The 15,532-nt window shown below is 44.2% G+C and overlaps 1 protein-coding gene across 1 annotated transcript; it reads left to right on the top strand.

Moving 5' to 3' along the window:
- Window positions 1-2,378: 2,378 nt before the first annotated feature.
- On the top strand, window positions 2,379-15,245 carry LOC132447887 (serine/threonine-protein phosphatase 2A 55 kDa regulatory subunit B alpha isoform-like). Its single transcript, XM_060038899.1, has 10 exons — window positions 2,379-2,673; window positions 3,946-4,017; window positions 6,126-6,223; window positions 7,126-7,291; window positions 7,934-8,046; window positions 9,946-10,123; window positions 10,720-10,884; window positions 11,459-11,628; window positions 12,472-12,563; window positions 12,950-15,245. Exons 1-10 carry the CDS (start codon window positions 2,667-2,669, stop codon window positions 13,296-13,298), a joined length of 1,410 nt encoding a protein of 469 aa, XP_059894882.1. The 5' UTR covers window positions 2,379-2,666; the 3' UTR covers window positions 13,299-15,245.
- Window positions 15,246-15,532: the final 287 nt, after the last annotated feature.

Below are 15,532 nucleotides of genomic sequence, written 5' to 3'. Positions count from 1 at the left end.
ACAAACTACATGTGAACGGTCAGTTGGTTAATAAGGAAAAACTATTAATAAATAATCTAGTCAGTCGCTTTTATCCACAACAGCAATAAGAACAACAGTGTCACCTTCTGGCATCCCTGATAAACACAACCCTTTTGCTGACCGGTTTTATTGTTTAATATTTGGTTGGAAATAAACTGGAACCGCTGGTGGATCTTTACAAGTAGCTTTTTTATTAAGTAAGGAAATTTAGTGTATCCATCTGTTCAGATAAACTGGACTACTCAAAAAAACATGGAAAATGCTTCGCACATTCCTCCAACCAGAATATGGCGGTAAAATGGCGCCCTCTTGAGGACAACACAATCATTTGGTAAAATAATATTTTTCAGATACATTTATTTTCAGAGAAATGGAACTGGACTCTCATCCCAATGTTTTGTGGTCATCAAACACCCAATGCGTATGTTTTTTCATTGTTATTAAACCATCCACGCAATTTTTACTAACATATGTCAATGTATTTAAGTTATTTTTGTTTTATTCTCCTCTGTATAGAGGATGTATATATATGCTGCTTATGCATTCAGTTCACTTGGAGGATGTTTATTTTTTGCTTGTTTTTTTTAATAATCTTTATCATGCTTGCACGGTTTCTCTTACCCTTCTGAGGCTGTTGCGTCTGAATCTCCCTCCAGCGGTTCAGGAAGTCGTACCCTCTGTGGTGAAACCTTGGGTGTGCATAGCCTGGGGGTGATGGCACAGGCAAGAGCATATTCTGAGTCCCCCAACGGCCCTGGTTGAAACTTTGGTTGCATTTCCACTGGGAATGTAAGACGTAAATTGATATAATGTATTTTGAGAGCTAGGGGGCGCCTCACTCTGACCTTTCGGATCTTGTAGGTAGGCCTACATTGGCAGACATTGAGAGGAGAGGATCCGTCGAAAATATTTCATATTTTTCGCCAAAAGCCTTAAACTGTAAGATCACTCATTAAACAATAATTATCAATAAAAATTAAAGTGTGTAATTAATCATTACTGACCATTAAAACGTTCACAATTGATAACCCCATTCGATGAGTGATGTGAATTTAGATATTGTGGCTGTCCGATTTGTAGGCTACTGCATGTCAACAAACATGTACTAATTACTGCATGCCTCTCAGCAAACACATACAGAGAAAGACAGATGCAAACACATACACACACACACACACACACACACACACACACACACACACACACACACACACACACACACACACACACACCAAGCGCACCAAGCACACCAAGGCAAGCACACACACCAAGCACCATAAGAAATAGGCAAACTTCCTTGGAGTTGATGGACTTTGTCATGTCGTTTGGGACACTTTGAGTTAGTGAAGTAATTCTCAATTGTTAGTATCTTCTAACTTCTGTGGTATAAGGTTTTCGTTTACAATGCTTAGTTTTACTGTGTGTGTGTGTGTGTGTGTGTGTGTGTGTGTGTGTGTGTGTGTGTGTGTATGACAACATAAAGGCAATGTCTTTCAAAACTTTTCTGTTCCTGTACTAATAATTAATCTTCAGTTTTCGAACAAAGCATAATGTTCGAAAACCACAAAGCATAAAGCAGCATGGCTGGACCATCCGTATTAACCGGAAACAAATGGTAATGTGATCGGGTGCTTCTATACCAAGTGTCTTGCTATTCAAGTGTGTACAATCAGCATGGTTGGTTACAGGACCCCCCCCCTGGTCAAAGTGCATTTTGACACGGCTTGCATGGAAAAAGGGTGAACATAATAAAGCACCTAAATAAAAATAGTGAACGTGGTGATATTACAATTACGACTCATATTCTGTTTATCACTTTATTTAGTCTTTTCTTTAAAAAATAATATTAAAATATTCTTTACATTGCATATTTTTAGCATCGTTATTGAGACCATTGTTTCACAAAATATCAATGAATATTCAGTACAGTCCCGATAGGGACGCTGCAATACACTCACTGTAGTTTGAACAGTTTGCCTCTATATATGTAGGCCTATATATATGTCAATTACGGCAACCATGCACTCATGATGATCATCCATGGAAGGAGGGATCCCCAAATCTGCGTTCCTCCTGATGATATCTTCCTTGCTAATTAAGGGGATTTTTTCTTGCCCTCTTGGGTGCTAGGGGTCAGGGGGACGTCATAAATATATGGGATTTTAAGCGCTTTGTGATTTTACCGGTAATTAATGGCTGTTCAAATAAAATTGAATTGTATTGAATTGAACCTCCAAATACCCAACCGCATCTACACACAGACATCTCCTTCCCAGGATCCCTGGGCAGCAGGAGCCCCTCCATCCATCCATGCATTGACAGTGAATGGCGATTGTCTTGCGCGCCGCTCTGAGTGCCTTCGGGCGTGCGTGTGCGTGTGCACAACAATAAAGGAGAGTTTGTGCGGATGCAGTGGTGGGGAGACAGTATCGGCAGATGAGAGAGATATAGAGCGAGCTAGTGATACTGAAATAATTATTAACAAACATACAGTTAGAAGACGTGTTTGGGTTCAGATTAAAAGACTAGGTTGGCTGGTGGTAGTTGAACGCACCGGGGTTTTAACACTGGAAAAGTTCCCGTGTCTTGACGCGTGGGAGTGGGAGGACAGATCGTGACCGACGGAGACGAGCCCCACTCTCACAATGGCAGGTAATAAAACGTTAAGACGGACTTATTGAACACATGACACACCAGTCAATTAATTATTATCTGGGTTTTTTTGTATGCAAAGTTTATAATGATTGCGTCGGAATGTGTTTGCAATGACTGAGGCTGCTAACGTTAGCGGACCAGTTTAGCCTCACTAGCCAGCAAACTAACTTACTCCTGGCTAGCTTGAGCTATCTATGAGCTATCTGAAGCTAAAGAGTTCCATTGATTTGCATTGGATTAAGCTAGCCCCGGCTAGCGTGATCTGGAGCTAACGTTATCGCGTTCACTGGCCAGGCGTTGGGTCCGGGAAGCTAACGCTAGCGGTGCTAAGTTAAAGCGTGTGTTTCTCTGCAGGTGTGGTTACTAGAGATGTGTGTGTGCGTGTGCGTTTGAGCCAAATCACATCCACACTGAGAGCTGGATGCAAAGTGTGCTTTAGCTTTTGCAAGTTGATTGACAAAGTTTTGAAGGGACCTGAACATGGAGAATGTGGCTAGACAGCGCTAGCATCAACTTTGACATTGCAGCACTGCTGCTAGACAGCACGCCGGGCCCACTTTGACTGATCACATTATAATATTCAATTTATGAATCGGCCTTAAGTGCACTCGAGTGCGTTATCCGATGTTCAGACTGCAGCCTGAATTAAGGATTAGGAAATATAGACTGGTGATGCAATATGTATCCGTTTGCAAAGCATACCTTACATATTTGTTTCTGACTGAACATGTACTACAAGTTTACAATCTGCATGTTTCTGCATATTATCCAATATCTCTCCATGTTAAACCGTGTGTCAAATTTAGCCACTCCATGCATTGTTATAATACTGGATAGTGAGATCATGGCAGTATCAAACTTGTTTAATTGTGTAATATGCCCTACTTTATCAAAACAATGCCGAGTGTATCGTTGTGCAATGTGCATTGTCAGTGTATAACCTGTTAAGGGCCTTAAGGGAAATAGACGTTTGCCTGTTTCAACTTGAAGTCAGTGCGTATTTATGCAGTCTTCACTACAATGTAAAAATGTTGGCTATGTCATTGTGTGAGATTCTTTGGTACCTAGGCAGTTATTCATCCTGATGGGGGTGTGGCATATTGGAATTTGCACATGGACATAGATCCTGATCTATGTTATCCATAATTATCAATCAATACATGCATACTCAGTAAGGAATCTTGTTGGGATGGAGTAGTCATTGCATTAAACAGTTATAAAGATATGTTTTAATGCTGCAACACCATTTTTGTTATATTTTATGTATAGGAGGTGGGAGTGAAGACATGCAGTGGTGTTTTTCTCAGGTCAAGGGAGCCATCGACGATGATGTGGCTGAAGGTAAGACACACACCTGAGGATTTCAGTCTTCAGTCCTGGGCTTCGGTCGTTCCTTAAGCCTGGTCTTGGTGCTGGGACTTGAGTCTGTGTGGAACTAAAGCTCAGGTTGAATTAATTGGAATGGAAATGCATGTTCTCTAAGGGCTGCAGTATATAACTGTGTGGTGGATTTGAGGGATCTGTCTCACTTTGCTCCACGTCAGTGTAGTCATGCATTAGGAACAGCACAAACGGTATTGAACACGTAGAATTCACTGAATTATCTTGAACTCTATTAGGTCTGCCATTGTAGGGGAGGATTTGTTCCCAATGCCTCGGATAAAATATAGGTTAAATACTAAACCTATGAATAGTATTATGCTTGAACCGTTCCACAAACCCAGTGGTCCATAATCACTGAGCGCGTGTGTGTGTGTGTACCAGTGACACGTTTCACTCCTGTCTGCAATCACACCGGGGATGGAGGTGGTCAATCTGGGACAGCTGTGTAGCCTCACTTAGCTCCTCCAAGGCTTTCAGAAGCAGGGGCATCCCCCTCTGAACCCCCTGCCAACAGACCTTCAGGACAATAGCCTACACAAAGCCGGCCAACCACAACCTTTAGTCTGTGTGTCTGTGAAGTAGGTTAGTTCTAATTCTCCGTCTGCTCTACATACCCTGACATCCTTATGCCCGCGGTCTGGCTGGGCGGACCACTCTGGCTCCTTGACGGCTGAACCGGATTAACTGGACGCCGGTTGAGCGTGGTATTTTTATTAATGCACTTTGTGTTATGGGGATATTATGAAACGTGTCAGATTATTAGTTTGAAACATTAAAAAAACATTCAAAATATGTCTTTTGTGTTGCAGAGATATTTACCTAAAGTAATAATGCAGCCTGAAAACACGTTTTAGAAAAACCTGTTGTAGTTGTACAATGCACCCCACGACCAATATTTGCAATTGGTATAATATTGTACATTATTGGGTTAGGGTTGGCAATTTGTCTCTGACTGTCTTCCCTAATCTGCTCCAGCGTGCTATTTTCCTGTTACCCACAATGCCGCTCTTTACCCCGCCTCAGCTTATAGTGGATTCGCCCGCGCCTCCTCTCAACGCGCCTACAAAGGAAAACCCGAAGTAGCGGGATATTTGCGATTAATGTAAAAAGCGGTTAAAGTTTATATATATTACGGTGTTAGACCGTTAGTGGGCCGATCCACTTTAAAATGTATTTTGTGCGAGATTGGGCACAACACAATGCTACCTGATCTGTGGGAAGCGCTGCATTCATTCTGTAAATTGGACATCTAGCGTTATTCTACGATACCCCAAACGGGCGATACAATGTCAACTATCACTGTGTGAAAACAGCACTGCTAGCCTGGCAACACTAGTCTCAGTTCCCCCAGCAGTGCATTCTAGAACAACATGGTAGTTGTTTGCATGTTGAAACCCAGATGCACCAGCCGTATCTGGGCTCCCCGCTGCCAGAACGGACCACATCGTCAGGGTTAACCGTGACTACCTGGCTGTTTCCTCATCGACTGGGGCTAAGCCTATCCAGCTGTACGGAGATCATGGCCAAGCCCCAACCGAGAACCGAGTAGTTTTCGGTTGGGAATTAAACTTAATATCTGATGCTTATGTTGGAAGTTAAAGTGGTTTAAAGAACTACTCCTATTAAAGCACATTGTCACTGCTGCAGCAATGTCTCTGTGTTGATTCTACAGGAATTTAGCCGGGGTAATGTGAAATACGACTTAAAGTGGTAAGACATAACCTGGGGTGCGCAATAGATAACAATTGAATAGTGTTTATGTCGAGAGAGGAGGAGATACCGAAGACCTTTTAGGAGGAACTGTGCATTTCTTGTTTCGTACAATGGGGTTGTACACCACAACCCTCTGGAAAAACCGATGGCATACTAGTTGGATATTTGACCAGTTGCACCCTTTTTCTTTTATATTCAAACATTATATCATGTATAACAATTGTGATGAGCTATCTTTTGTTTAATAGAACCTTGATAATTGCTGTCTGGATTCTAAACCAGGGGCAGTGTAGCGCTCCTGAGACTTGAAAGGGCCAATTAAGTGTGTGTGTGTGTGTGTGTGTGTGTTTCAGCGGACATCATCTCAACGGTGGAGTTCAACCATTCAGGAGAGCTGTTGGCCACCGGGGACCGGGGGGGGCGCGTGGTCATCTTCCAACAGGAAGTAGAGGTGCGTTGCATACCCATACCGACAGGAGGGAGAGGCACGGTTCATACTGATACCCACCTGAGGTGGAGGTTGGATTCATACTGATTCAAACAGGAAGTAGAGGTAGCCACATGAAGTAAAGGTTAGTTATATACCAATACCAATGGGAAGTAGAGAACAATGGTTCAGAGTAAAAGGTCAATTTGACCACTGCATTGAATTGTTGTGGGTCTCAGCAATTGTTCCTCTTTTGATTTGAGTGTAGTTCACCACAACGTGGTGATCACTGTTACATTCTGTCATGAATTAACAGTGAAGACGCAGTGGGCCTGACATCTCATCGACTGACTTCTAGCCTCATTACATGTTATTGTTTCCAATGCATGATTGAATCTATACGAGTAGTGAATGTTGTATTGGGTGTCAATTTATGAATGGGCTATTATGCATTATCAACTTTTACAGAGGAAAACTGACTCAATTGTGCACTTATATTTTCTTATGCACACACACGCACGCACGCGCTCACGGATGTATATTGTCAAAGAATGCAACACAAAAGAGACTAGGGAGACTGTGTCATTAGTAAAGTGGATTTGTTCACCTCGCTGGGAAAGCCATTCATTGGTTTATTTCTGCTCTGATAAATCCAGAAAATCCCATAGTTTCATTGTCCCGAATCCCTCTATTAATGTATAGCATGGTAAATATGGATGTGTATGTTCAAGTTCTTTGGACGTCAGAGCAAACAGGAATATAGTAATTAAAATAAATTGGACAAAAGACAAGATGCAGGAAAAATTAATAACAGATCTGCCATAACTAATTAAATGTAACTTTTAAATGCATGAAATATTTCCCTGTGTGTCTGGGTGTTTTTGAAACCTATTGGTGTCCCATTCCTCCGCCCGCGGCCCCTGCAGAACAAGAGTGTCCCCGAGTACCGCAGCGAGTACAACGTGTACAGCACCTTCCAGAGCCACGAGCCCGAGTTCGACTACCTGAAGAGCCTGGAGATCGAGGAGAAGATCAACAAGATCCGCTGGCTGCCCCAGCAGAACGCCTCGCAGTTCCTGTTGTCGACCAACGGTCGGTGGCTTGTTTCTTTTGTGCTTCACTTTGATCCCCACCTTCAACTGTTTAATGAGCTTTCAACCGTATCATTGTGTCATCCTTGGACACGCCCATATTTCAGTGTTTTCCTGCTCATCATAATTCTACCACTCAAAAGAAATATCCCTGCTCATTCCTTTGTTTATTTTATACATCTGTCATCAGCCTAATATTAACCGTGCCTTTTACTTCAAACCAAGGGATAAATGTTTCGGTTTCTGCTCTGAAGCGAGCTGGGACTTCAGCCTGTCTGCGGTGGCCATGCTGCCCCCCCCGTCCCCCATCTAAAAATAAAATCGGTCCACTTTATATTGGCAGGGCGCCCGTGTTGTGGCTGAAATTAATCTTATGTTTTGTGTTTCGCTGTATTCATCCCTGCCGCAGCAATTTGTTAAACATTGTCTCTACCCACAATGCCTCTTCTGTACCTGTAGCCTAACCTTTATACGTCCTTCAGCTTGAAGCCCATCCGCAAACAGGCTTTTAATTACACCAATAAAGGTCTGAACTCAGGACTTTCAGTGTCTTCTTTTAGTTTTTAGGATATCCATGCCCATGTATGTTGGCTTCAAAGGTCAACTCGATTTATTTTCTATCTTTCTTTTTTAACTGTTCCAGATAAAACCATCAAGCTATGGAAGATCAGCGAGCGCGACAAGAGGCCAGAGGGCTACAACCTGAAGGAGGAAGACGGCCGCTACATCAACCCCGGTAACGTGACATCACTGAGGGTGAGTCTTCCACATTAGCACTGACGCTGAGCGTCACCACCTGACGGGGTTACAACGCTCATTTATTTACTTGACCATTTTTAATAGTTTGAAGGTTTAGAAGAACTCCGGTAACAAACGTAAATTCCCTTTGGGAATGAACAAGGTACCTATCTTAAGCATCAGTATTGAGGCTTTGAGGAAACAGGCCAATTTGATTTGTAACCTTTTCATAGGACCTCGATTTTGAGTCTGTGTTTGGTGTTGTATGTTGGCCATTGTTGGTTTGTTTCACTCTTCTCTGACACTTTCCGGAGAAAGTGCACTTCAACAGACATTACCCGTCACTCTTTTACCATCGTATTATGAACAGTTAATATTATTCAATGACCTTTCTATGGTGCATTTCGATTGGAATTTGTGGTTTCGTGTCAAGCGTGTTTGATTCTGCATGCCTGTAATTGCTTTCCTAGTTATCTTAGGAGGAGGATAACTGGCACTACATTCCTTTCAGTCTTTACACTCGATTGCCGTTTTTTATATTTAGAAAACCTCCATACCTGTAATTTCTATTCCTAATTCTTGTTCAACATAGTCTGACTAATAGTGTTTTTCTATGGTCATCACATTCTTGGACCATCCTTCTGCCAATGTTTTACACTTCAATCAGTGCGTTTACATGGGAAAGCTAGATCGGATTAAGCCTTACACCGATTTTGCTACTCGGAACGGACCGTGTCAATTATCCGAACGTACATGGCCTTTAAGAGATCGGATAATGGCCGGAGCATTCACTTCGGGTCCATGTCATTTCTCCGACGCTTCATTGTTCCGACCACTCAACTCCGGCTGGACTCCTCCCGCTGCTCAGCCGCCGGAGGAGTCCGCATTGACCGAGAGGTAGGAACAATGTAGAGTCGGAGAAATGACATGGACCCGAAGTGAACTGACAGCTGTATGGCAACAATCCCTTTCTCCTCCATGTAGCGTTTCAATCTTGACTTCAGAGAGTCAAAGCCAAAATTCCTTTTCTCCCAATTCCTTCTCCACCATGGCCGATATAACCCCCACTATGAGTCTTTGTTGTGGATGTACCAGAGAGTCGGAAAACCCGACGCAGCCTTTAAGATTCATAATATCAGAGAATATCCCCGTCAGTTCGGTCGCGGCGCAATGAATGAATAATGATCGTATACACGTCAGAAGAAAAAAAACGTTTATTTTGGCAGATGTGCCCGATGTTACTACTTTACAACCTCGTTGATGACCAACGTTTAGGAGAACATGTACTTTTAATTCAGCCTTGGGTGAAATCGAAGCGTAGTGTGTACTAAAAATGCATCTTGATGATGATACACTTCTTATAGGGGGTAATGGCATGACACCGCCTTCCTCCTTCTTCTGCGTCACCTTTTTAAATAAATCGCCATTTCTCGTTTTCCGACGGCGACAACCATTAACATCTAAAGAAATAATTAAATATTTATATTTATAAAGAAATAAGAATTATTTTTATGTCTATGGCGACAACAACCCGACTACCGTCTCCTTCTACTTCCGGCTCACGTCCCCCGGCCGCAAGATCTCGAGCATGAGCAGAACGCAAAATCCGATACGAGATACGATGCGGGTTTACACGCAGGTAGAAACCGGACTATGATCGGATTATCTAGGTGTTCTTATCCGATCTCGCTTGTCCGTTCATGTACCGATTTCGGTCCGAAGTAAATCGGGTAAAGGTGTTTACACGCGCTTTAAAACTCCGGTTGAGGTCTTATCCGTTTCTTTATCCGATAATGACTGCATGTAAACGCACTGAATGTCACTCTCACACCTGACTCACTCACACACTGCTACGCGACCCAAACGCCCTGCTATCCCCCACGGATCCTACCATTAATCCCCACCTCCTCCGGCCAGGTGCCGGTGTTCCGGCCCATGGACCTGATGGTTGAGGCCAGTCCCAGGAGGGTGTTCTCCAACGCCCACACCTACCACATCAACTCCATCTCCGTCAACTCCGACCACGAGACCTACCTGTCTGCCGACGACCTCCGCGTCAACCTCTGGAACCTGGAGATCAACGACCGCAGCTTCAGTATCCTGTGTGCGCGTGTGTGTGTGTGTGTGTGTGTGTGCGCGCGTGTGTGAGTGCGTGTGTCTGTGCGCGCGTGCGTGTGTGTGGGTGTGTTCTCTATCATTTAGGGACTTATTTTAACGGCAAATGCCTACTCCTTTTATCTAGCTTTAGAAGAGCGGTGGAACTGTTCACTGTTGAAGTAGATTCTTATCTCAGGTGACCCACCCACTCAACATGGCTATTGAATTGGTTTATATTCATATCCAAATCTTATCTCATTATTTGGAAGATATTCTAAAATCGTGAGTGTATTGTCTTAGCATGTTTACTATATGTAGGGAACGCAGAGTATGATCCACATGTCATGTTAATTTTATTTAAATAGCCCTTAATCACATTTAGTCTCAAAGGGCTTTACGGGCAATATGTTTACAACATACCCTAACTCCCTAAATCCTTCCTTCAATGGTTTGTTTTTGTCACGTGAAGCCAACCTCTTCAATCTGAGTGTCTGTTTGTATTCATCACATGCGACGGTCGCACACACAAAACAGCCCACCCACGGCCTCCTGCACGTCTTCTCCTTGACCTCGGACCCCCCCCCCCCCCTCCAGACATCGTGGACATCAAGCCGGCCAACATGGAGGACCTGACGGAGATCATCACGGCGGCCGAGTTCCACCCCCACCACTGCCACACGCTGGTGTACAGCAGCAGCAAGGGCAGCATCCGCCTGTGTGACATGAGGGCGTCGGCGCTCTGCGACCAGCACACCAAGCGTACGTCGGCCCTGGGGGGGCGCGCCACCTTACTGGCGCTGTGACCCGGGCCTCGGCCCATGGGGCGTTTTCACTTGATACAGTTTGTTTAGATCACGAGACGCGCTTGTGTACCTTGTTTTTACTCTGCCTGATAGGAAAACGTCTGCTCAATGTGAATATTTAAATGACGGTATCGGTAGCTTACATGTTGATTATCTTTAAACAGATTTTCTGACTATGGGCGGTAGGCTAGTGGGACACAGCATGCAGAGTGTTTGTCGTTCCGTACTGTGCAGCATTTGCAGGTAGCAAATGGGTTTACTGGGACAGAACAAAAACGTAGGAGGATGTCAAATCAGCTACTGATTGATTGTAGACATGTTAATGGTTCACGGAAATGTTGACCGGCTGTGTTTCTGCGACGGCATCGCAAAAGTATCAAAATACTTAACACTCTGATAAGTTAACGTTATGTAAGAAGTAAAGAAACCAACCAGAGTCCTTTTGATTGTGTTAAAAAGTTCTGAATGTGGTGTTGTTCACTGACTCAACGTGCGACCGCCTCCCCCCCCCCCCCCCCCCCCCCCCCCAGTGTTTGAGGAGCCAGAGGACCCCAGCAACCGCTCCTTCTTCTCTGAGATCATCTCCTCCATCTCGGACGTCAAGTTCAGCCACAGCGGGCGCTACCTGATGACCCGCGACTACCTGACGGTGAAGATCTGGGATCTGAACATGGAGACCCGGCCCATCGAGACCTACCAGGTAGGGGGCCACAGAACCGAGTGCACGTTTTAATTTTTATGTTGGTTAATTTAGACATTTTAATGTAATGGTGGTTTACTAGTCCAAAAATATTTGAATATCGATTGTAAATTTGGCAGCCCAACACTGACGTGAATCCGATTGCGGTCTGCATATTTGAATATTTCAAAGAGGAGTCGCGTCATTTAAATATATTTATATTATGTTAACATTAAATGCATCTTCCTCATGGATCATTTCAGTATTGTGGTCATTGAGAAGATGATTGAAACACAATGCATGTAATCCCTCATTTCCTGTCTGTATATCCTGAAGAATATCTTATTGTCGTTTGATGACCGACCACTAGAGGATGTCCTAGCCACAGTAGCCTGAAAGAAAATGCTTTTTCAGAGACTAACTTCTGACCAGTGATGTATGAAACATGTTTCATTCAGGAATTACCCAAACTAAGATTTCGTTTTTATTTCAATACATTCACGAGAAACCCTGTTAATGTTGCACTGTGTAAGACGGAGCCCCTCCTGGGTTTCAGGGTGGAGCCTTTCAGAATGAACTCCAGAACCGCGTTTGGTCCACTCTGACTCACTGTGCGACTGTTTGACGAGACCTAGCGCCGTTGGGCCGGCAGGGTGGCGTGAGTGGGAGGGGTTTTGGGAGTGCCCATAGTAAGCCTTGTTTTCTTAGTAAATAATACGTTTTAGGATTAGCTTTTTAATGATGACATTATTGCACTCCCTATCGATCAGCATTAAACTCAAGATATGTCCAGTTTATTTTAAGCAACGAGCTAGTTGAAATGGTAAACTTTAATATGTTTTTTTTTTTCTTCTTTCTTCTTAGGTTCATGAGTACCTGAGGAACAAGATGTGCTCCCTCTACGAGAACGACTGCCTCTTCGACAAGTTTGAATGTTGCTGGAACGGAAACGACAGGTTGGCATAAAATACCGTTAGACGTTTTTATTGTTCTCTTTCTATTCTCGTTTGAAAGCGCCTCTATTTCCCCACCGTGGTGAGGACTTGCAGAGTATAAGCCATAACAAGCCCTTGGTAAATGAGTCCACGTTGAAACATCACAGGTGGGAGTGTCCATCCGGACGTAGGTCAACTCTATGGTCCCCTAAATGGACTACCCTGACTGGGAGACTGGAGGTGGATCCATCTGCCCTAAGTGGATAGATTTAGAAATGGCTTGTTATAACTCCTCCGAAGAATAAAATAGGGGCCTTTTTAAGTTGCATTGTCCTTCTGTTGCTGGCAGTTCATTCTCTCTCACACTCACTTGGTCTCCTCTGTCTCTCTCTCCCTCCCTCGCTCAGCGTTGTCATGACGGGCTCGTACAACAACTTCTTCCGCATGTTCGACCGCGCCCAGCGGCGTGACGCCACCCTGGAGGCGTCGCGCGAGCACAACCTGCCGCTGCAGCTGCTGAAGCCGCGCCGGGTCTGCACCGGCGGCGGCGGCGGCGGCTGCAGCAAGCGCAAGAAGGACGAGATCAGCGTGGACAGTTTGGACTTCAACAAGAAGATCCTGCACACGGCCTGGCACCCCAACGACAACATCATCGCCGTGGCGACCATCAACAACCTCTACATCTTCCAGGACAAAGTGAGCGACCCGGACAGCGCCGACGACCTCTCCGCGTCCGACATGATGTGTACGATCTGAGGCGCTCGGCCATTTTGTTCCTCTTCCTCCCATTTGTTTTGTTTTTATCCCATCTGTTTTTGAAAGCCCCCTTTCAGCGTTTCCCTCACTGTTGAGACCAGTGGTTGCTGGGGTAAAGTCTCTCCCTTGGTTGCCTAGGGCGTGTCTGTGGCAACGAGACACTCGAACCCTCCGACTTTTCAATGACGTGCCATTCGTTTCGTTTCCCATTTTGTTGCTCAAACTCCCGCTACCTGTTCTAGCCCCGCCCCCTTTCCTCCAGGCATCATGTGTTATTGGGTGTCTGTCTGTCTATCCGGTACCGGATGCACTTTCTTTTTTTCTTGTCCTTATTTCTATGAATATATTGTAAAAACAAGAAAATTCTTAAAAACATATGAAGATTTGGTTATATTTTATCCTGTGCCATTTTTTTTTTTTTTTTTTTTTTTTTTCTCTCACAAAATGAAATTTAGCAAGAAAGTGTGTGGGTGTGGGTTCAACGGTTCCGCACTGCTCTGTTTTCTACATAGATCATCCTCCTTCTATCCTACAACTAATCCTCGCACACTCGCCACAGTCATGACAACATTTTGTTTAGGTTTCCATCCCACCCCTAAGGGGCCACTCACACTAGGGCCGTTTGCCTGTTCCGTGCTGCAGGAAGATTCAGCACGATTCCCCCCCTCCCCACTCCCGCCGCTGGCCCGTGGTCACACTGCTCCCAAAGGCCGTGGCCTGGGCACGATTGCTCCTTCATACATACGTCATCACGTCGTAATACGATAAATACGTCATCACCAAGCGTCCTTGCCGCCATAACAACAATGGAGAACAACAACGTGAATGCTGTCGTCGGCCCAAATTCCAAGTAAACACTCGACTTCACTATCGCACCAACGTAAACCCACTCGTGAACCGCTTGCCGCCATTGTTTAAAATGATTGTTGTGGGGAAGAAGGGCATGGACCTATAAAGAAAGAAGGGTCGCGCAAGGACTACGTCATCCAGCTCACGTTGCGTATCATCTCATTAGCATCTGTACTTTGGCCACGGCACATCTCTCCCAAGTGTGCCGTGGCCAAGGGGCTGCTCCGTGCTGGAATACGGATGGCGTGGTCACACTAGCCAAACGTTCTAGACTTTAGTATGCAAATGAGCTCGGGCACAGGGCCGCAGCCCTAGTGTGAGTGGCTCTTAATTAACGCATCCTCCATCTTGGAAGACTTTTGTTTCGTTTCGCAAGTCTGAGACACGGTGGGAGGGGTACAGCGCCCTCGCGGACCCCGGTGACCTGACCAGGTACCGGGTGGTTCCACTGGACACCATTCAACGCGAGGATCTGTGTTGATACCTCAGACACAGGCGTGCGCTGTCTGTGTCTCTGGCCATGTTTTGTATTCTTTTCCTCATTCAGTTTTGTCTATAAAAAGGAGAAAGTAAGTCAGGTTTATATTCGACCACTTGTACAGAGTGTTGTATTTATGGAAAGGAACAAATGCCGCACTGGATTTAATGTGTCCGATGAAGCTTGACCTTCCTGTACTTTACGCAAGTATCGTCGTTTCTCAGAATACCAAAACGCTGAATCAGTTCTTCTTAATACCGTAAATATATGAACATACAGTAGTTATCTTTGATCTGTGCCATATGGTTTCCTTGACACTGGATGCCATCGCTGCACTGGCAACTAAAGGACTTGGTTTTGCTGTGTCCTTTTTTAGAGTGCATAATAAGGTCTTGGCTCGAGGCATTACGTTGATTTTAAGATGTTTGTAACTACTGTAGACGATAATGTTATCATGTTGTGGTACAATATAGGATGCACTAAAAACAGTTGATGTCTCCTAGTACCTCATTTAAATGTTAGCAAATTCTCACAATATTGTCTCCTGTTTATAAGTTGGACAAAACAAGTGCGTTTTCGTTTTAATCTATAACAGAAGTTAATAAATTAACTACTTTTTCCATTTTGTGAATGACTGATTTTTGATGCATTTGTAGCGATGCGAACCTATTCATATGTATTTTAATTAACATAATTCATATTGATTATGTTAATTGTGTGGGGCTGCTTCAATCACGTGGAACGGTAGAGAAGCTTTACACATTAAATCTTCATAGAATAAAATATGTGACATGTCACACTAAGTCACAGATGACGGGCCTGAGCCAATAATTAATCACTGCACAGATTTCTAAAGAAGGGATGGTTATTGTTGTACAGTTCTAACATTCTTCGGGCAAATTTCTGG

This window comes from Gadus macrocephalus, chromosome 19 (assembly GCF_031168955.1).
Source record: "Gadus macrocephalus chromosome 19, ASM3116895v1".
Lineage (NCBI taxonomy): Eukaryota > Metazoa > Chordata > Actinopteri > Gadiformes > Gadidae > Gadus > Gadus macrocephalus.
This window is presented reverse-complemented; position numbering and strand designations above follow the sequence as displayed.

Bases quoted from the DNA above. Each gene is read 5' to 3' on its own strand.
- LOC132447887 (XM_060038899.1), top strand. The intron at 6,224-7,125 runs GTGCGTTGCATA...CGGCCCCTGCAG, and splicing joins TCTTCCAACAGGAAGTAGAG to AACAAGAGTGTCCCCGAGTA. The intron at 7,292-7,933 runs GTCGGTGGCTTG...TAACTGTTCCAG, and splicing joins GTTCCTGTTGTCGACCAACG to ATAAAACCATCAAGCTATGG.